This window comes from Macrobrachium nipponense, chromosome 28 (assembly GCF_015104395.2).
Source record: "Macrobrachium nipponense isolate FS-2020 chromosome 28, ASM1510439v2, whole genome shotgun sequence".
Classification (NCBI taxonomy): Eukaryota; Metazoa; Arthropoda; class Malacostraca; order Decapoda; family Palaemonidae; genus Macrobrachium; species Macrobrachium nipponense.
In genome coordinates this window covers 60165324-60187557 of record NC_087217.1, presented here as the reverse complement: position 1 = coordinate 60187557, position 22234 = coordinate 60165324, and the positions used below count along the sequence as shown (strand labels likewise).

Sequence of the window (22234 nt, the reverse complement as noted above, 5' to 3'; positions counted from 1 at the left end):
AGTACGGAAAGCATGAGGATGGAGGCAGGGGGGGGGGGGGTTGGGGGGGGGGAGGATCTGGGGGTGGGGGCGGATTTGTGTCGTGGATCAAGACCTGCAAACACTGTCGGGTGGTCCCGGGAGATGGGCTGGCTGTTCTGTCGTGGTATGGTTGGGATGGGAGGTGGTAAAGCAAATGTGTATTGGGGGGAGCTTCTGTGATAGTCAGTGACAAGAAATTCTTTTTAGCTTTTTGCTTTCTTCGTCCTTTTCGCTTTTCATCTTGTCAGAAGTCCTCGAATTTTAAAAAGAGTCAGTTTACACAAATGGACATCTTGAATTTCATGGATGAAAAGGAATTGTTTTAGTTTTTCCAATTTCTTCGTCCCTCTCGCTTTTATTTCTGCTTGACGTTCTCGAATTTATGCCAGTGAACCTCTCCAATTTCATGGAGGATAAAATCAGACGCTATCCGTTTAGCGTAAAACCATTGCACTCTTTATTACAATGGCGATATAAAATTATGAATAACACAAGAAGCGTTTAACCAAATTCCCGAGAAATTTTCTTTTTTACGTAAATTATAGATTTACATAAAACCATATCCTCTTGAGTTGAAGATCCGATTTTATCTATTTTGCTGCTATTTGATTTGTCAACTGAATTACCGCCTATTTCACTTATTGACGATTTCATTGATGTGAGTTTTAATCGACGATTTCAGTGATGTGAGTTTTAATACCTCTCGTACTGATATTTATTGCAAATGCAATTGTCACGTCATTATAATCTTTGCCATCATAGATTTTAAGTAGACAGAATTTCTTTTTTGGTTTTTAGTCATATCCACGTCATTTTTTAATATCGTTTTAAAATGCAAAATACTTTATGAAATTAATAAGATAGTTAATTTGCATAAGTAATGTAAGAAAAACAAATTAATCAGCAGTAAAGAAAGCTGCAATGTTGTCTCAGTTAGTATGACAATGGATACATAATCAACAATGAAATGAATAGGATTGCAATGGCTTCACTTACGATAGTTGCGACGCCAGATAGTTTACGATGTATCTGTCAATGAAACTACACAATTAAAGATAACCTCAATAAAAAAATTAAATAAAGAATAATGGGATTGGAAGATAAAAAGAAGTAGAAGACAAACAAGAGAAATTCTGCTTCTCTCAGAAATGAAACCGTTTTGTCATTTTTAATTTTGTAAGAGGTTATCAGCGCAAATCGCTCACATTACGTTATTGCTTGAGTTGTGGCTGAGAGAGAGAGAGAGAGAGAGAGAGAGAGAGAGAGAGAGAGAGAGAGAGATTAATTATTTTTAGAAAACAGCCAAGGAATATTTAACAGTTACTCGCTTTTTTTTATTTTAATACTGATGTTTTTGCTACACTACACTACGAGAGAGAGAGAGAGAGAGAGAGAGAGAGAGAGCATCCAGATATTAGACACGGAATACTTGACAGTCGCTTGTTTATATTTTGCTTGGGGTTATAATATCGGAATAATGTTTCATGAGAGAGAGAGAGAGAGAGAGAGAGAGAGAGAGAGAGAGAGAGAGAGAGAGAGAGAGATTAAGGGCATCCAGATAGTAGACATGGAATACATGACAGTCGCTTGTTTATATTTTGCTTGGGGTTATAATATCGGAATAATGCTTCATGAGAGAGAGAGAGAGAGAGAGAGAGAGAGAGAGAGAGAGAGAGAGAGAATCCTTCCATCCTCTTTTCATTGGCGCACTGGTTCGAATGAAAAGCAAAAATACCTAACTTTCATGCCCTAGGCAATAATGGAGAGGAACGCAACGTGCCGCCTTGCGGGAGAGCAATGCAAGTAGTAGTACGTCACCCGGCGTCTTGAACTCGGTTGCGTAAATTGCAAGTGTTTAGAAAGTCCGTGAACTCCTCTTTTTGCATTCTTCACGTCAATAATCCTTGAACCGGCCTTTTGGAATCTCTGCCGAGGAATATGGGAAAACAGAAAACGAGAGAGAAAGAAAGGTTTTGAGGGTTTGCGAAGGATTAAATAAGAAAAAGGAAAAAGCAAGTAGAATTTTTGTTAGGATTTTTGGCAGGAATTTTCGGAAAACGAGAAAGAGGAATAAAGTTGTTTATTTGTAAAAAAAAAAAAAAAAATAAAGAAAAATATTTTGAATGTAAAAACGAGAAAATATTCGAAAGATTAAAAAAAAAATAAGAAATAAGAAACTTGTGAGAAGTAAACAAATTAAAAAGAACGATTATGAATATTTATCAAAGATTATTGGAGAAAAAATACATTAAAAAATAACAAAGGATTAGGCCAAGGGGGAACCAAGAAAGAAAAACAAGAGGTTATTTTGACATAATCTCACTTCAATCATCATTTGCCATTACAATCATGAGCAGTGCTGCTATTACTGTAATCACTTATCAAATGCCGTTAATTGCCTCCGCTTTTTATTTTCGCTTTTGCATACGCCATATGCGTAGTATTACGCCGTTCCATGCGTCATCGCCTTCCTGGAAAAAGAGGGATAATGGTAATAATTATATTGAATGTAAAAAAGTATGTGATGATAGTATTTCGTCCAAAATTTATCATTATAAAGATATTCGTTGTAGGTAATGATTACAATATAGAAAATATTATTATTATTATTATTATTATTATTATTATTATTATTATTATTATATTATTATTATTATTATTATTATTATTATTATTATTATTATTATATGTTGAAACGTGAGAGATACAAATGTTAACAATAACTCAGACTGGAAAAATATCAAGAAAATGCCTAAAAATAAAAAAAAATAAAAAAAGAATAGATAAATAACAAATAATAATAAAGCAAAGATCAAAATAAAAACAGAAAAAAAGAAGTAATACTAATGAAAAAAAAAGCCGAAATGACAAACACGACGAGCAAGTCGAAAGACTACCAATTACGGAGGACGACTTCTAATTGGTGAGAACATTCCTGCCATAGTTTCCTCCCTCTCTGTGTTAACTCCCTCGCTCTGTGCATTCTTACGATCGATTAATATTTTTTTGTTCTTGCGTTTGTCCTTTGCTATTTCTTCGTCGGGAGGTGTTTTTTTTTTTTTCTTTTTTTTTTGTGAGGGCCAATCAGAGGAAGCTTGTCCTTAAAGTTCGCTTATTTTCAAGGCCTGAAAATCATTGGGAGTCTCAAGTTCTTATCGTTTAGGAGCTGGTGTTATTGTTGATTGACAGCAACAACACAGCAACAACAACAACAATAATAATAATGAACCAAAAAAAAGGGGCCTGAAAGTCCTCGAGTGTTGAGAAAATAATATGTAAATGCTTATAAGTAAACACGTTATACACAGTAATTTTGTGGGTTTCTTTTTCAATAATAATAAATAATAATAATAACTAATAATAATATAATATAATAATAATGATAATAATAAAAAAATAAATAAATAAATTAAATAAAATAAATAAATAAATAAATAAATAAATAAATAAATAAATAAATAAATAAATAAATACTCATCGTAGCATGAGTCTTGAAGTGGAGAAATAAATCCACAGTGATGCATAATTATGTGCATATATGTAAAGATGAATCTGTACAGAAAGGTTTCTGGACTGATTCATATTTTGATATTGGTACATAATAATAATAATAATAATAATAAAATAATAATATTGGTTCATGATAATATATTTATATCTACATTAACTGAATTATAATAATAATAATAATAATAATAATAATAATAATAATAGTAATAATAATAATAATAATAATAATAATAATAATAACGTTTACATCTGCACTGACAATTTAGCCCAAATGTTATGGCTATTTATTCTCCCAAATTAAAAAGTTAAAAGCTAGTAAGCAAACGTGTATGTCTAATTCAATAAGACGAGGGAAAAAGTAAAATGATCGGTCAGTATTTAGAGAGAGAGAGAGAGAGAGATAGAGAGGGGAGGGAGGAGAGAGAGAGAGAGGGGTATCACTCAAGTCCAAATAGATTCCTTTCATTCTCTATCCTTTAGAAAGTCATTTCCAAACCACGCCCCTCTCTTACCACGCGTCATCTTTTTGAAGAGAATTATAAACAAATTCGACAAAATAAGAAGAAGAAGAAGAAGAAGAAAAAGGAAAAACTAAGACAACAGAATCCCCTCAAAAAAAAAAGAAAAAAAAAAAAAAAACAGGATCACAAAAATTCAACGTTTCCATCATCCATGACCCACCTCCCAACTCCCACCCGCCCCCCGTGTCCTCTAGGACCCCCCCCCCCCCTCGATCTCTTCTCCAAAGTTCCTCGTGACTTCTTATGACGATGATGACGAAGGCGACGACGAAGCCGATGATGATGATTATGGCTTTTCAAGGTCACTCCTCTTCCGGAGATATATAAGGGTGCCCCGAGACACTGGTGGGTATCAGTTCGGCATCTCAGGTCACGGTAAAAAGGTGGGTGGAGGAGAGGCACCGAGAAAATATCTTCTCGGGGAAGAGGAAAAGACTCTCTCTCTCTCTCTCTCTCTCTCTCTCTCTCTCTCTCTCTCTCTCTCTCTCTCTCGTGCATGATCATTTTTGTTGTTCCATAACATTTCTCGTATTTCTGAATTTAATCATTTTTCTCTCTCTCCCTTTTACGTATAAGAAAGACATTGATCTCACTATTCGCCTCTTCAGCTCATCTCTCTCTCTCTCTCTCTCTCTCTCTCTCTCTCTCTCTTTTGTTTTACCATCATTAACATTTCATCATTTCAGCCATTGCGCTGTCCAACTCCTTGGCCCGGATCAGGTCTTATCCTTTCTCTTTCATCATTCGAAATTTTTCCTGAACATCTATCTATTCTCAGCAAGTTCTCGCCTCTGTAGATCATAAAGGATAGATTTTATTCTTCTGCTTCTCTTTTGTAGGAATGAGAACCTAGAGGAGTTGTATTCTGACCTGGATAAAGACTTTAGATCGGTCTAGCAGGAATGAACTGGTAGATATTCGTAGTTTTCGTCGTACCTGGTGTTTGTGGATACATGTTTTATTTTTCTTCAATTTTTTCCTTAATTTTGTTCAGGTTTGTTCCCTGTTTTGTATATTTCCTGAATGTGTTGTGATTGGAGATCAGGTTGCCTGTCTGTCTTTTCTTTTCTTAGTGGTATGTTGCTTAGTTTCCCTGATTACATCTTTACACAAAGTTGCCTTTTCTAAGGAAGTTTAAAATTGATACAACTGCCAGCTAAAAAAAAAAAAAACACACACACACACACGAGCAAAAAGAATATGTATTATAATTCCTGCAGAAGCTACAAGGAGAGATCAGTGAGAACCAGCACTCAAGCAAGTATCCGTGGAGATGATGAGAGCAGTCTCCGTGGGTGGGGGATGCTCTGACGTCACAAAGCGACAAGATACCAGTGCGTGATTTCGGGAAGTGATTTTCTTTTGTGTTATCATTGCGCTGAGGAGGACTGAGATTTCTGCATTGTGAGAAGTGTCTTCGTCAGTTCCAGTGACTTTCGAACAGAAATGTAAATAGAAAGGAAAAGAACGATGTGAAGAATGGAAAAAAAATCTTGGATATTTTCCTTGTCTTAATTTTGGTGCCTCGCTGAGTCAACCAAAAGTCTTTGCGTTGCTTGGGAAAGATAAATCTTCTTTCCACTGACGTGAGCTCAGTTTGTATGCGCTGAATTACTATTACCTCTCTCTCTCTCTCTCTCTCTCTCTCTCTCTCTCTCTCTCTCTCTCTCTCTCATTACTCGAGAGACCCGAATATTCTTTAAGGCCGCTTCAACATCCTTATTTGTACAGCGTTGGTTTATGTTTTCGACCTATTTTGTCCCATGGTTATGTACATGTAATTTTGGTGTATTAAGAGAAAATTGAAATAAGTGGGCACTATGTATGCATGTAGTAATTACTTATTTCTGGTCTCCATACTTTCATGGTTTTTTTGCTATATAACTTATTGCTCAAAGAATTATATCTAATATCACTACCTTTTCACCTTTTATGTTTTTTTTCTATATAACTTATTGCTCAAAGAATTATATCTAATATCATTGCCTTTTCACCTTTTATGGTTTTTTCTTTGTAACTTATTGCTCAAAGAATTATATCTAATATCATTACCTTTTCACCTTTGATTTTCGATGCATGACCATAAATCTAGAGTTATCAGTATTTCTGTAGCTGATGGATCATACCGGTATTGCGAGTCTTTCAGATATCGGCGAAGTATTATCAGTGGGAATTTTGTTATCGTTGATTGATTGAATAATTTTCTGAAGTCATAACTAATCAGTCGTTAAAAGGTTTCATTAATGGACGTTCATGATTTTCCTCTGCAATTACAACTTGGGAAAAAATTTCTCTACATAAATCCAGAAAAAGTCTATAATGATAAATCAGTTGTGGCTTGCACCATTTTGGTAAGATAACAGGTAATCATGGTATATCTTGAAGATACTTTATACTACTGGCATACGAATAGCTTGAAATATGTTACCTTTGTGTGTGTGTGTGCGTGTGTGTGTATGTGTGTATGTGTGTATGTGTGTGTGTGTGTGTGAGAGAGAGAGAGAGAGAGAGAGAGAGAGAGAGAGAGAGAGAGAAGGATACTTGATATTTTATTACGATTAGCTTGGAATCTGTTACCAATTTTAGAAAGAGAGAGAGAGAGAGAGAGAGAGAGAGAGAGAGAGAGAGAGATACTGTCAATACGATTTGCTTGAAATCTGTTACTGTTGTTAGAGAGAGAGAGAGAGAGGAGAGAGAGAGAGAGAGAGAGAGAGAGACATTTTGAAGTCACACAAATTTGTTTTTGTTCGCATTATTGAATAAAGCTGGTTCAAGTACAAAGTAATCATAACGGGGAATGGTACGCCTACCTGAACTTGTTATTTTCACAATCCGGTTATCTGAGGCCTCAGAAAGGATCTGTTGTTTGTTTGTACTTAGGTATAAATGTTTGTACCATCCGCGGAAAGGTGGTTGTTATTGTAAGAACTTACTACTAATGTTACTAAGTTATAGCTTTAATCTTACATCCTCTTACTTCTTCCTAATGAGCACCATAATCTTGGAAGGGTGAATTTCTAGTCAATGGCCCCAGTGGGCTTGTTCCATATGAATAGGCTTCATCTACTGAATGATAATATAATAATAATAATGATAATCCTTATTGATATTTTAATCCATCCACTTTGAGCTAACTCGGACAAGTTGTAATTAATCCGGCGTTTTGCATAATTAATGTAATTAAGATATTCCATATAGATGCCAGAGAAAATTGATCACAGACATTTCAGTCTTGTGAAAGCGACAGTCGCAGCACTTATGGCAAGAGAAACCGTTACGTTCATATACGTGTATATACGGTCAACTGACTTTCGCGCCCAATCCATTTCCTCCGTCGAAGCTTTCTCTCCAATCTGTCATCATTTAAGGAAGGCTAATCTAACTCAGCATCTGTAATTACAGATTCCCTTACAACCATGAAGGTCCTCATCTGCGTCCTAGCCCTCTTCGCCACGGCTGCTAGCCGATCCGCCTACAGGTTCTCCGACGGCTATCTGGACATCCTAGGAGGCGAGCCCAGCCAGACTTTCGACTGCGCCGGCAGGGCCTACGGTTACTACGCCGACGTCGCCAACGCCTGCCAGGTCTTCCACATCTGCCTGCCGATCCCCAACGAAGTCGGCGACGTCGTCGACATGGCCCAGTTCTCCTTCTTCTGCGGCAACCAGACGGTCTTCAGCCAGGAATCCCTCACCTGCGCCCACCCGCAAGAGGCCTTCCCTTGCGAGGAGTCGGAGACCCTGTATGACCTGTCCAACGCTGACTTCGGCAAGATCCCCGAAGGGAACGCCAACGTCGACCTCGGGAGGTCTCTCGACGCCGAGACGGCGAACGCGGATGTTGGGGGCGCAGTCGAAGTCGAAGTCGAAGTCGAGGCAGCCGTAGCAGACGACGCTGTCGCAGTTGATTATGAGTGATAGTGTCTGTCGAAACGTCTAGCCTAAATTGTACAGTGTAGGTTTTTAGCTCTGAGTGCAAATAAAGTATTATATTCTGATCTCGAATACTTTTCTCACTTTCATTTAATGTTATTGAAATGCGTGGAACTTCTGCGTAGGCAGATCATTACTAATTACTATTATATCATTTTGATTATAACTTATATTTTCTCTTTTTCTGTAAAGGAGAGTGGGCCGGCTAAAATCACGGAATGTAGAAAATATGTTACAAAAGAATAATAGTAATCACTGTAGTCTAGCAAAAGTATCACTGTTAAAAATTATTTGAATTCTTTTACATGAGCATACGTACACCGAAACAAGATTTATAACAAAAATATATCAAATGTTAATATTTAAAAAAAAACATTTCAAGCCATATCAAAAGATCCGAAAGCTATTAACATGGTTTTTATTTTTTACTTTGAAGGGGAGGAGGGGAGTTGGGGTCATGCGAAGGGGATAGTGGGGTTGGCTGTTGTAGTAAGAACGTTGGCCTTTAGGAATTTTGTCACTCCTTTCCGAAACTCTGTCTCTAACGAAAAAAATTATCCCTAGAATTTTTGAAGCTATCGAAAAAAAAATTGCCCCTAAAATTTTTGAAGCTAACGAAATATAATTGTCCCTAAAATTTTTGAAGCTAACGAAAAAAATTGTCCCTAAAATTTTTTAAGCTAACGAAAAAAAATTGTCCCTAAAATTTTTGAAGCTTACGAATTAAATTGTCCCTAAGATTTTTGAAGCTATCGAAAAATTCTGAAGAAGAATCTGATTAGGAAAAATGAAAATGAGTAAAATAATATGAGAAGGACACTATACCCTTATAAGAAATGTAAAGTTATGAAAAAACTTTAATCGCTTCCACGACTTCTTGTATGCTTAACATACAAGAAAAAGATAAAAAGCAACTTGAGACGAAATATGAAAATAGTAAAGAAAATGGTTGCACTTTATCCTAAGTCCTCCTGCTAGAAAAACAATTTAATATTCTAAGAAATCGTTTTCCACTTGAGCTATTAATCCACACACACAAATGTGTAACGAGGAAGCCAAAATGGTAGGCGATGATGCTAATGATGATGATGATGATGATGATGATGATGATTTGTCAATAATACTGATAATAATGAAACATCACGAGCTCAACCATTTCCTCTGATCGGAAAGGAAGTCTTAGCCGAGTGTCACCAAGGTCAGTGTAACAATTTCCTCTTAGAGGAAAAGACATATTTGGCCGAGGGGGTCACCGAGGGCACAATGATGGTGCTTTTGTGTTTTCAAACTGCTTTTAGGCCAAATACTTCACTTAAGAGGATGGGTAAGTGGGTTTCGCAAGTCTTTCGAAGAATGTGAATAATAGTTTTGAACACTTAGTATATTTAGAAGATGCATTATCGTAACCCACTTACTTGTCGTGTAAATTGTCCATCTTTTTCGTTTAATTTGGAATTCCAAATAGAGAATCCTAGGCTTGCTGCACTTGTTAACTTGATAAGGCTTTCGGTAATTGTCCATAATTGGCGTAAAATATAGGAGTAATTATGAACTGAGCTTACTTAAAGTTGTTGAGGCTATGGTACAACCACAAAACATCGAGAAATAGTATAAAGATTCTGCCTCAACACCCCTCATGATTCTTACAAAGCGATGTAAACATTGTCAACAGTGGTTCTTTTCGTAGCAATTTTAAAGCTTCTCCCCTAAAAAAAAAAAAAAAAAAAAAAAAAAAAAAAAATTGGTACGTTATTTCATTATCTGAGTGGTTATGTTTTTCCCCAAGGGTCAGCATATTTGTATATTGCAATGCCAGATAATAAACAATCACCCAGTTAATAATATTTTTCCTAATACTTTCATAGAGTTTTTGGAAAATGTTTTGGCTTGAGGAAAATGTCCGTTGATGCTCTTTCGGTTTACACTTGAAGTAAGGAGTTTGGTTTGAATTTCTCACTCTCATCTGGAACTACTTTTCATTAATATAATAAAATATGAACAATTACCTTCGTATGATTCTTTTACAATGAGTTGATTTGGTCTGAAGAGTTTCATAGTACAGTCTTTAGGAAGATTTTGCATCAATCAGATGTCATGCAAGAGGTGTATCTTCATTGCTGGATTTGAACTGTCAGTAAATGTGAATGTCATTTCCTAAATTATGAATTATGGCAATCATGCGCTGACTAAAAGAGCCCACACTGCTATCAATAAATGCAATCAGCTGATGACGTAGATAATTCGGGCTCCCGAACCACAACAGGAAGCGGCGTTTTCTACTAATGGCGTTTGATGTCAGATGTTGCGAGAGGGGAGGAGCAGTTCGGGTCTCGTGCCTAATTAGGTTGAATGAATGTGTAGTTTATGACTCAAATCAGTGTATTCATCGGTGCTTACGCACAACAGAACGTCGTGTTTATGTCACGTGGTCATTTATTAGGTTCTTGGGTCGTTAAATAGAACTCCGCGTTGTTTTCTTCGTGGTATTAATTTTCGTTAGTTCGGGCGTTACTTCCGCGTCTTGCGTTCGTTCAATCAGCTACAAATTTCGTTGTTGTCGTTGTTGTTGTTCTTTTATGCTTAGTGTACACTGTAGATTTTTTTTGCTAGATTTGCTCTAGGGAGACCTCTCTAGATAGTGTACACAGAAACGAGAGCGCTCTAGCTATAGTTACTCTCAGCTCTCGCTAGGGTTGTTTTAGTCTACCTAGAATACTAGTCGAGAGTTCTCTACGAGACTACTCTAGGTGCTTCTGCCCAACTGAATAGAGTAATCAGTATAGCTGGGATAGCACTCAGACAATGCTTTTAATCCAGCACCACGAAAGATTCCCTGAACTTTGGAATGTAGCATTGAAAGAGTACAGGGACAAAGAAAAGAAAGCGGTTGCTGTAAAAGAAATATCAGAGCTTTTAAATGTTAGTGAGGCTGAAATAGCGAGAAAGTGGCACAATCTGCGGTGCCAAATGAACAATGAAATTTGGAAAATGAAAGTAAAGAAGAGTGGCATGGGTGCAGATGATGTACTGGTGAAAAGCAAATGGGAATATTTTGACGCTCTTCACTTCATGATTGGATGTGTGAAACCCCAAGAAGCTACTGTTACAAGCATGGTAAGCAAAACGTGTCTTTTAAGAAATATGATGCATTAACCTTTTTTGGACAAAAGTTAATACATCATATGTGGCGATAAATCATGAAAATTCTTATGATAATCCTCCTTCAGAACATCATACAGTTCAGTGCATACTTCTGGAATTATTTTTGCTATAGTAACTGGTATACGGAAAGCATACATTAGTGAGTGATAACTATCTCCAGAAAACCAAATTCGTATATAATATAGTTATAAATTATATACTACAAGACAGTGTAAAATATTTAGTTTAATATATATGTTAATTATTCTTTTTTATGTTTACCTATTTTTCATGATAATAATAATAATAATTGCATATATAATTTTTTGAATTATTGCTGTTTAGTTTCTCAGTTTAATTTGATAATAAATATAAGTTTATTCTAGAAGAACATTTTTTCTTTTTATACATTGTACTTACCAGATGCTAAGAATCTAAGCATGAGAGTTAATATTTGTGAAGGAGAGATTGCTTTCCTTAAATGAGTATCACGCTTCATAATTTTGGGTGTCACCTTTTCAAGCAGATAATCATAATCTTCACGAGACATACGTAAACAATTCTTATACGCTTTATCATGTTCAACGATCAGTTCTTGCAAAAGCTTTGCATGCAACCCTTCTTCATCTCGTCTAGATATCCACTGTCTAACCCATATTTGCCTTCTCTTCTTTTTCTTCAAATTCCTTGATAAAACTAATGCGGCAGCTTCTGCAATTAGTTTCCTTGACCGTGACATGTTACCACTCACGAATATGCAACCTGACTGAGAGTTCATCCTCAACTTTATGATAGTGTAGTACATGAGTGGTAGATTAATCTCGCTAGAGTAAGTCTCACACTACTCTAGATATAAAGTTATAAGAGTAAATGGTTCACTAGTGTAAACACACTTTAGAGTAATCTCTGTAGATCAAACCAAGTTTAGCTAGGTTTTTAATCTACAGTGTACACTAAGCTTTAATAGGTAGATCTAGGTAAAAACTCGGCGTCAAGTATTTCTTTGGAAATTACAGATATCTGGGTTGCTTATTAAAAATTTACCGTTATTTTTGGGGAGGAGGGGGGGGGGGTCGACTGTAACTAACCCCCAGGAGCTAGAGTAGATTCACATCAACCGTGCTTTTGATGCCTAGGCCAGTCCTTACGACGCTACTGATTGGCTGTCGATAAGCCAATCACAGGGCTGGAAACTCTCAGTCCCTCTCGAGAGTTCACATGGGTAGGATCTATGTTCCACCTCTCCTGGGGGCTACATCTCTCAAAAGTATCCCCCAGGAAAGGTGTAACATACATCCTGCCTATGTGAACTCTCGAGAGAGACAGTTTCCAGCCCTGAGATTGGCTTATCAACACCCAATCAGGAGCGTCGTAAGGGACTGGCCTAGACATCAAATGCACGGTTGATGTGAATCTACTATAGTACTAAACACGGCGAAATACATTTGACGCCCCAATCCCTAGTGGCTGTCGTATTCGCGGGAAACGTTCCTTGCAGTCCGTGCGGAGTTATTGCTCCTTCGAAAAGTCAGCAAGTGTTCCGTACATTTTCTGAGAGTCTCACCCCTGAGAAAAAGTATATCTTAGTTTAACCAGACCACTGAGCTGATTAACAGTTCTCCTTGGGCTGGCCCAAAGGATGAGATATTTTTACGTGGCTATGAACCAATTGGTCACCTAGCAACGGGACCTACAGTTATTGTGGGATCCCAACCACACTATATCGAGAAATGAATTTCTATCACCAGAAATAATTTCCTCTGATTCCACGTTGGCAGAGCAGGGAATCAAACTTTTGAACACCGGATTGGCAGCCGAGCTCGAAAACCACTCGTCCAGCGTAGAACTCGCCCCTGAGAAAAATGATTCGAAAATAGGGAGTGCAAGACTTACCCTTCTAAGAGTAAACTCGCTTTCCATGTAATTTTGCTTTTTCCTCATTACGAGAAGACTTCGCCAGAGTCGACGATTACTGCGTAGCTGGTCTCCTTCCAGTTGATATGGATCAACAGAGTCGGCGATTACTTCGTAGCTGGTCTCCTTCTAGTGGATATGGAAATCATTTGGACTCTTCTAAGGAATCACATTATTAGCTCTGCCCTTAGAACAGGACACGATATGACGGATCAAGTTGGAATGACATCCTGCGTCAGAATCGTTGAAATAGCCAATAACTGGTCTAACTTACTTTTCAGGATAAACTGTTGACTTAGAGTGCAAGTGATGAGCCATCAGCGAGCTCAATATGATGACTTAATAGTAAAGGCATGGTTAGGAAGCTTGTAAGCCCAGGTCTTGGATTACAATGGAATTACACGAGGAAAGTGGTATTAAGCTTCATGACCGTCAGGCGACGAGAGGATTCCCCAGTTAAGAAGATTAATACATGAAGTTCCGGAACAAAGGGAAATAAAGGGGTATTATGTCTTTTATGCGTTAAGACTTTCATTTGAATGTTGAATATTTTATATGTTAGGGAACTTTTTAAACGTGACTCGATAGGCGAATGTGTATATATATATATATATATATATATATATATATATATATATATAATATATATATATATATCTATATATTATATTTATATATATATATATATTATATTATATTATATAAATCTATATATATTCCAATATTATACCGTTTCAGCTAACAGGGAGTGGCTACAGAGAAAAAACAATTATGGATGTACCCCCTATTGAAAAACAGCAGCCATTTTGCAATTTTGAGTGGACACCTAGTAATTTTCGAAAAGTGTCCTTCATAACATTATCCATCTTATATAACAACACAGAATGCTTATCAGCAACATGTCGTACCAGCCTACACACGCTGCACCATTCACTCCCTAACTTCCAAGCTCCCTGGATATTAAAACTTATTTTCCTTTTTTCTCATAAACTAATCATTGTCCTTTTTTTCAACATGACCGAACTATCCGAAAATTCTCTGATTTATTCTTGCACCTAAGCAAACATTCTTACCACTTCCACTTCTACCTATACCCACACTACAGACAATTCATTTCAAAGGCTCCAACCTTTTTCTTTCATTCACATTCAACGTCTACACTTCACTTCTTTAAAGGAGAGTTAGCTCAACAATCACTTCATGCGAAATGACCTTATATGACACTTGGCATCTCCAGACGCTGTGGCTTTCATTGGCTGAGTGTTCTGTGGAATTAATCCGATCATCATACATTTGCTTGATAATAAATTTATCCACTGAAAAGTCTTGCTGTTAGGAAAGGCAGGCATAATTCTTTAAGTATATATTATAGATGAGAGAGAGAGAGAGAGGAGAGATAGAGAGAGAGAGAGAGAGAGAGAGAGAGAGAGAGAGAGAGAGATCCCTAGCAAAATATTATAATGAACAACCACGAGTAATTCTTAAGAAAAATCCTGTAATTTCCCGTAACCTTTGAGATCCCTCGCAGTACTCATCACCCGTAATCGGCAGTGACCCCCCTCCCCCTTCTTCTTGCTTTCAACACTACCCTTCCCCCTACGTCCCCCGCCCAACTCAGTTTCCGCAGTGCCTCAACTTCCTTCCAGTTCCCCCTCCCCCACTACCCGGGCACGTCCGACCGCCCTCTCCCCCACTCTGTGTTCATTTGCCTCCTCTCAAATCATCGGCATCCCGTGACTAGCACCCGGAGTGTCGTTTTCCGCGTCGTGTCTCGCGCCGAAGATAAAATTATTAATTATACTATCTTGGAAATGACGCCGCAAGGCAAGACAAGGCCGACGCCTCCTCGCGCCCCCTCCTATGTATATATAAGAATGTTGGGTGGCGCTTTTTGCTCGTCAGTTTTTCCCCGACCTCGATCGTATGAAATAGGTGAGTTGGAGGAGGCTGCTAAGGAGGCTTGCTTTCGTTTTCTCCCTATTTCTTTTTTTTCCTTTTACTTTCTTTGCTTTCGTTTTCCTTCAACTTTCTCCTTTCTAAGGCGGCTTTCTTTCGTTTTCGCCCTATTTTTAAATTTTTTTTTTTACATTCTTTGCTTTCGTTTTCCTTCAACTTTCTCCTTTCTAAGGCGGCTTCCTTTCGTTTTCTCCTTATTTTTATTTATTTATTTATTTTTTTACTTTCTTTGCTTTCGTTTACTTTCAGCTTTCTCCTCTCTTTTTTTTATGGTGTTTTTTTGTTACATTACATAGGCTTTTCTTTTTTCTTTCTGTCTGTTTTTCATAACGTTACTTGTAATTTTTCTGAGTCTGGTTACATCTCTCTTGCTTTTTCCGTAATTTTTTTTTTTAGCGTTTTTCTTATATTACTTATTAATATGTAGTTTATTTTTCATTCCTAACTGGTTTCATAACTTTACTTGTGATTTCTCTGAGTCTGGTTGCATCTCTCTCTCTCTCTCTCTCTTCGTCTCGTAAGAATGTCTCTCTCCTCTCTCTCAATCTCTCTCCTCGTCTCTCTCTCTCTCTCTCTCTCCTTACTTATCTTGTCTTCTTCATAACATTCTCGACTGCATTCCCTATCTTGTGGTTCAGTTCATCAAAGCGAGAGAAAGATATTTTCCTACGAGCCAACAACAGTGACAAACCGGATAATGTTTACCAACAGAAAACAAAAATTAATCAGTCGTATAATTCAACCGTAATCGTGCAAGCATCGGAAACCGCAATTAATTGCTCAGTTGCTTTCAAGCAACGGATTCGTGAGTGGTTTGCACCCAGTGTTCATGAGCGGATAGCATCCAGAGGACACGATTTAACCCAAACAAGTTTTGAAGGGATATTGTTTTTTTTATTACCAAAAATAAAAATAATTTACTTGTGATATAAAGTATTTATTCGTGATTGGCTCTTGGATATCCCGTGATAAAGGGCAGAGTGAAAGTGAGTTGTGGAAGTTTTATATCGATTTTGACGGGATTTTATACGTGGTTCAACTGCGCATGCCCCGACTCTGAAGGGACTCTCATGCCCGGAGCAACTAAGGAAACCCGCTGACCAGCCAGACGCCCATACTCAGATCATCGTGAACTGGTCCTATTGTTTATGCTCGGGCTTCGTGTGGGTGGATGGAGTTAAGTTTGGTATGCTTGCCAGAGGTCATCATTATTAAAAAAAAAAAAAAAAAAAAATCGTGAAGTTGACTCCAACCATTCGAACCCAACGCAAAGTGGTCAAGGACGGTTCTTTGCTTTTAAGAGTTTCCCGGTGACCTTAAGTTCTCAAGAGTTTAAAAGGACCCGTTGAGGACCATGCTAAACTCACCCCCTTGTCATCACTTTTCGAAAAATCAATTTTAATCTTACGAACGCAAAAATCAATTTTAATGTTACAAACGCAAAACTTAAGTCTAATCTTTCAAACGCCAAAATTAAGTTTAATCTTACAAACGCAAAAATTAATTTTGATCTTATAAGCGCAAAAATTATTTTAATTTTACAAAGGCAAAAATTAATTGTAATCTTACAAAGGAAAAATTATTTTTAATCTTACAAACGCAAAAATTATTTTTAATCTTACGATCGCAAAAATTATTTTTTGTCTTACAAACGCAAAAATTAATTTCATCTTACGAACGCAAAAATTGATTTTAATCTTACAAACGCAAAAATTAATTTCAGTCTTACGAACCCAAATATTAATTATAATTTTACAAACGCAAGATTTAATTTGAATCTTATAAACGCAAACATTATTTTTAACCTTGCAAACGCAAAACGTTAACAGTTTCCCATCTGGGATTAATGATGATCACATGAAGAAAATTGTTTAACAAAAAACTTTTGTGAATGAATAAATCGTATAACTCAAGGATTTCAGGACGCCAGATATTTTGATAAGAGGACTGATAATGATTCGACAGTAGGGTAAAGCCACCTCCCACATTCTTCTGAATTTTGTTATTCTGTTTTTCACATTCCTTCCTTTTATTTTACTTTTTATGCTTTCACTATCCCATCCTCTCAGACGATTGGTAATTTAAGTGGCAATGCGTTCGTAATTGCGCTGTAATCAGAAGTTTCCAGGAAACGTTGAATTGAGAAGCGGTGACCCCATGGCAGTATCTTATGGGCAATGTTCTCTTACTGCAGAAGGGCCTCAGTGGCGTGGTCGGTATGGTGTTGGCGTGCCACCTCGGTGGCCGCGAGTTCGGTTCTCGGGCATTCCACTAAGGAGTGAGAGATGTGTATTTCTGGTGATAGAAATTCACTCTCGACGTGGTTCGGAAGTCACGTAAAACCGTTGGTCCCGTTGCTGAATAACCATCGGTTCCAAGCAACGTAAAAAACTCCATACAGACAAACAAACATCTTGCTGCAGAAGCAGATAACTGTTTCTTCATTATGATATTTAACTTTCTCATCTGCAAGGTATTTGTTAGTATTAATAATTCCAAACTCAGTGTAATCTACACATGAAATATAACAAAAAATATTTACCTTACGCAGGTCCGCTGGTATGAGTGGCTAATGTCGTGGCGTGCGTGCCACTTAGATGTCGCAGTTCGCGTCTCCCCAAGGGGATAAAAAAATCACTGGCTTTGTATCACGATCAGTTTCTGCTACAGTGTGGGGTCTGCGGTGGAAGGTTGACACCAACTTTCTTTTTAGAAGCTTGAATTTTAAGTCAGTGGCCCTTGTGTGCTTGTTCCATGTGAATAGGTTTCACCCACTGAAATACTAATAATGCTAAATAATAATACACGATTCAAAGAAAGATTCATATTCTACTCATCGTGAGAGTAGGACCATATATGTAAGAAGCGTTTTACTGTTTTTATCCTCTAAACGAGTATCTAGTGAGTCTACTTCTCAACGGATTTGATTGAAATGCCCAAATCCAGCTCAGCTTGGGTCAAATTTGAATTTATGAGTGGGATTGCGTACAGGAGTCAGGTCTAAGTCCTCACTGCCAGAGTGAATGGGTTGTGCAAAATCATTGCGTAGAATTAAAATCCCCCCTTCAGCTTCGTTTGAAAATTTTCTTAGTTTTTTTTTTTTTTTTTTTTTTTTTTTTAGATTTTTTTTTTTTTTTTTTTTTTTTTTTTTTTTTAAGAATTCGTTGGTATTTTTGCATTCGTTAAGGTTAGCTTTTGCTTTTCATGAATTTTCTGTTTACTCTTGTAATCAATATTGTTTTCATTCATGCCGTAACGTCAGTAGATATTCATTTCAACTTTGTTTGTTAACTTATAATTAATGAAAAGCATTATTGGGGATCAAACCGGAAGACCATTGTATAAATGGGATTTTCCATCAAAAATTTAGAAATAAATGAAAAACAGTACAAGTATGATAGATAAAGAAAGAAAGAACAAATAAGTGGGCAAATAAGAAAGAGACTGATAATGGAATAATACTGATGTTACTTACTTCCTACATGAATTTCGTGAAAGGGATTGATTGATGGACAGAAAACTAATAAATTTATTTGTCATTCTCTTTCCATTCCATGAACTACGTGGCACCTCCTGTATCCGTGTTTATCAATAATCTATTCTTCGAAATCTCTTCTCATTGCCTATTTTGTAGTCACTAGACTTACTGGCCCTAGACACTGAGTGGGTCACCTGAAGGAGCAAATGGGTCTGTCCCATATTTTGCTCCGTTCCGTCCTTCATTTTGTTTTCCCCCTTGTCAGTCGTGGCCCCTTTCATTCTTGTCTGGGTGACTTGTGGTTTTTCCTCACTTTTGCTAAAACTGTTATTTTTCTTACTGCAAGAAAATGCCTCGTAATTCGGATTTGTCTCGGTTATCACGGGTCCATCTCCATCTGTTATTATTACTTATAATCTGCCTATCTGAAATATTTTCATTCAAGAATTCTAAGAATACTCAGTAATTAAGAATCACAGAAATTATGATAGGGAATCAGAAACATTAATTTTATTCATTAATTCCATTTCTTGACTCCAGAATCGAAAACACGCCATGAAGATCCTCGTCTGCCTGTCAGCGCTCATCGCTTCGGCAGTTGGTCGCTACGCTTACAGGTTCTCAGATGGGTACCTGGATATTCTAGGGGGCGAACCCGACCGAGTTTTTGACTGCACGGGACGCCCCTATGGTTACTACGCTGACGTCGCCACCAGTTGCCGGGTCTTCCACATCTGCCTGCCAATACCCAACGCGGCTGGGGACGTCGTCGACATGGCGCAGTACTCCTTCTTCTGCGGGAACCAGACGGTCTTCAGCCAGGATTCCCTCACTTGCGCTCACCCTCAGTTTGCCTTCCCCTGCGAGGAATCGGAGCTTCTCTTTGACATCTCCAACGCTGATTTTGGTGTCATACCTGATAAGGACGAAAACAGTGGCGATTTTGGCAGGAGGACGCCAAACGCTGGAACCACCAACGACAATTTCGGCAGAAGTGTAGCAGTTGCTGGAACTGCTGGCAGTGATTTAAGAAGTGGGGCACCTAATGATGGAACTACCAACAGCGAGAGTGGGACAACCTTTAGTGTTGGAGCTTCTAGCAGTGATTTCAGCAGTGAGACACCTAATGCTGGAATTGTAAACAGCGAGAGCGGGACAACTTTTAGTGATGCAACTGCCAGCAGTGATTTAAGCAGTGGAACACCTAGTACTGGAACTGGTAGCAGCAATTTAAGCAGTGGAACATCTAATGCTGGAACTGCTAGCAGCAATTTAATCAGCGGAACACTTAATGCTGGAACTGCTAGAAGCAATCTAAGCAGCGGAACACCTAAGGCTGGAACTGCCAGCAGCAATTTAATCAGTGGGACACCTAGTACTGAAACCGGTACCAGCAATTTAAGCAGTGGAACACCTAATGCTGGAACTGCTATAAGTAATTTAAGCAGTGGAACACCTAGTGCTGGAACTGCTAGCATCAATGTAATCAGCGGAACACCTAAAGCTGGAACTGCTAGCAGCAATTTAATCAGTGGGACACCAAATACTGGAACTGGGACTACTAGAGGCAGTTTAATCAGTGGAACATCTAATGCTGGAACTGCTAGGAGCAATTTAGTCAGTGGAACACCTAGTTATGGAACTGCCAGCAGCGAGAGCAGGGCAACCTTAAGTGCTGGAACTGCTGGCAGCAATTTAATCATTGGGATACTTAATGCAGAAACTGCAGGCAACAATGTAATCAGTAGACCTCCTAGTGTTGGAACTGCTAGCAGCCATTTAAACAGTATTACATCTAGAGCTGGAACTGGTGGCAGCAATATAAGCAGTGGTACACCTAGTCATGGAACTGCTAGCAGTGAGAGTCAGACAACCTACGGTGCTGGAACTGCTGGCAGCAATTTAAGCAGTAGTACGACTAATGGTGGAAGTGCTGGCAGCAATTTAATCAGTAGGACACCTAGTGTTGGAACTGGTAGCAGCCAGAGTAGTGGTACCTTTGTTGCTGGAACTATAAGTAGCAATTCAAACAGTATTACATCTAGTGCTGGAACTGCTGGCAGCAATTTAAGCAGTGGTACACCTAGTTATGGAACTGCTAGCAGCGAGAATAGGACAACCTATGGTGTTAGAACTACTGGTAGCAATTTAACCAGTAGGACACTTATTGCTGGAACTGCTGGCAGCCAGAGTAGGGCAACCTTTAGTGCTGGAACTGCTGGTAGCAATTTAAGCAGTGGTACACTTTTAGCTGAAACTGCTGGCATCGAGTTCGGCAGAAAAACGCCTATTCCTGGAACTGCTAGCAGCGAAAGCACGAGCGCCATTATTGCTGGAACAGCTAGCAGTGGTGTAAGCAGGGGGTCACATGATGCTGATACTGCAAACGAAGAGGTTGGCAGGACTTTCGAAGCAGAGGATACTTTTTTAGTATTAGTGGCTGAAGGAGACGTTGATGGTATTAATCAGGATCTTAAAAAGGAAAGCAGCGCTTATCTGGCTGATCCTACCAGGCCTGCCAGCAACGATGCCAACACATATCTATCGAATCCAGACGAAACTAATTTGTTTTTACCCGATCCTGAAGCGACTGACGTTCATATAGATATAGTTGAGGATGAATAATATAGTTTGCCAAAACGTTTTGTTTGGTCGATTGTAAAAATTTTTTGTATATTGTTTCATTTTCTTTCTTCTAAATAAAGACATTAATTAAAAACTTGTATGATTTACCCAAAGAACTTTTATACCAGAAAACCACAATACTCTTGTTATAGCTTAAACATGTGACAAACAGCAGAGCAAGAGTGGCTGTGATTAGAACGAAAAGTTTCATTCACCATACAGTTTCTTTCAAATAACACATGCAAGTGTCTTTTATCATTGAAATTCAAAATACTTGGTTAGATAATTACCAGGATTCATTAAGCAGGTATTCTATGTGTGAATACTGCGTACAGAGCACCTCACTTATAAAAGAGAAGAACAATTGGGAATGTCCCTGAGAATGACATTGCACATTGTATATAGCAACATTACCGTCATTAAAGCCAATGCAGTATATTTGTACAGTAAATATTTTTTATATGTTTACGAACAATTCGTTTTTTTCATATTTTATTTGTTTTCGTATTTTTCAATTCCTCTGGGGAAACCCATAGATATATACCATTTATCTTACAAAGTGACGTTCGCCTCATCCAAACCAGCCCAGTTAATAGATTCTTCAGACATAATGAACATTGAATCTCTTCATCACAGAGATTTGTAAATCATGATTTCCATTTCCATCGTACGAACGTCATTGTCAACCGTACGAATTTGCAAATCGCTAATCTCCTTTTCAACATACATGCTACCAGACCAATGATTTCTTTCATTATATATAATTATCAACAGATCAGATGTTTCCATTCGTCTGTCGTCTTTCCTAATCACATTCTAATTTTCCTAAAAATTTTGCTTAGCAGAATAGTACTGTACAATATATATATGTATATATATATATATATATATATATATATATATATATATATATATATATATATATATTATATATATAACGTACAGTACTATTCTGCTCAGCTAAAACTTTATGAAAATTAAAATGTGATTTGCACAAACGGAAAACGTATGGTAACAGCTATCGATAATATACATACACACACACACACACACACACACACACATATATATATATATATATATATATATATATATATATATATATATATATATATATATAATGAATATATATACAT

At 37.6% G+C, this 22234-nt stretch overlaps 2 protein-coding genes across 2 annotated transcripts; both read left to right on the top strand.

Moving 5' to 3' along the window:
* Positions 1-4396: 4396 nt before the first annotated feature.
* Positions 4397-8056, top strand: LOC135201791 (uncharacterized). Its single transcript, XM_064231046.1, has 2 exons — positions 4397-4435; positions 7455-8056. The coding sequence occupies exon 2, from the start codon at positions 7469-7471 to the stop codon at positions 7967-7969; it is 501 nt and encodes a 166-aa protein (XP_064087116.1). The 5' UTR covers positions 4397-4435; positions 7455-7468; the 3' UTR covers positions 7970-8056.
* A 6884-nt stretch (positions 8057-14940) lies between these two features.
* LOC135201790 (mucin-21-like) lies at positions 14941-21172 on the top strand. The gene is made up of 2 exons (XM_064231045.1): positions 14941-14971; positions 19014-21172. Exon 2 carries the CDS (start codon positions 19029-19031, stop codon positions 21096-21098), a length of 2070 nt encoding a protein of 689 aa, XP_064087115.1. The 5' UTR covers positions 14941-14971; positions 19014-19028; the 3' UTR covers positions 21099-21172.
* The last annotated feature ends 1062 nt before the right edge of the window (positions 21173-22234 follow it).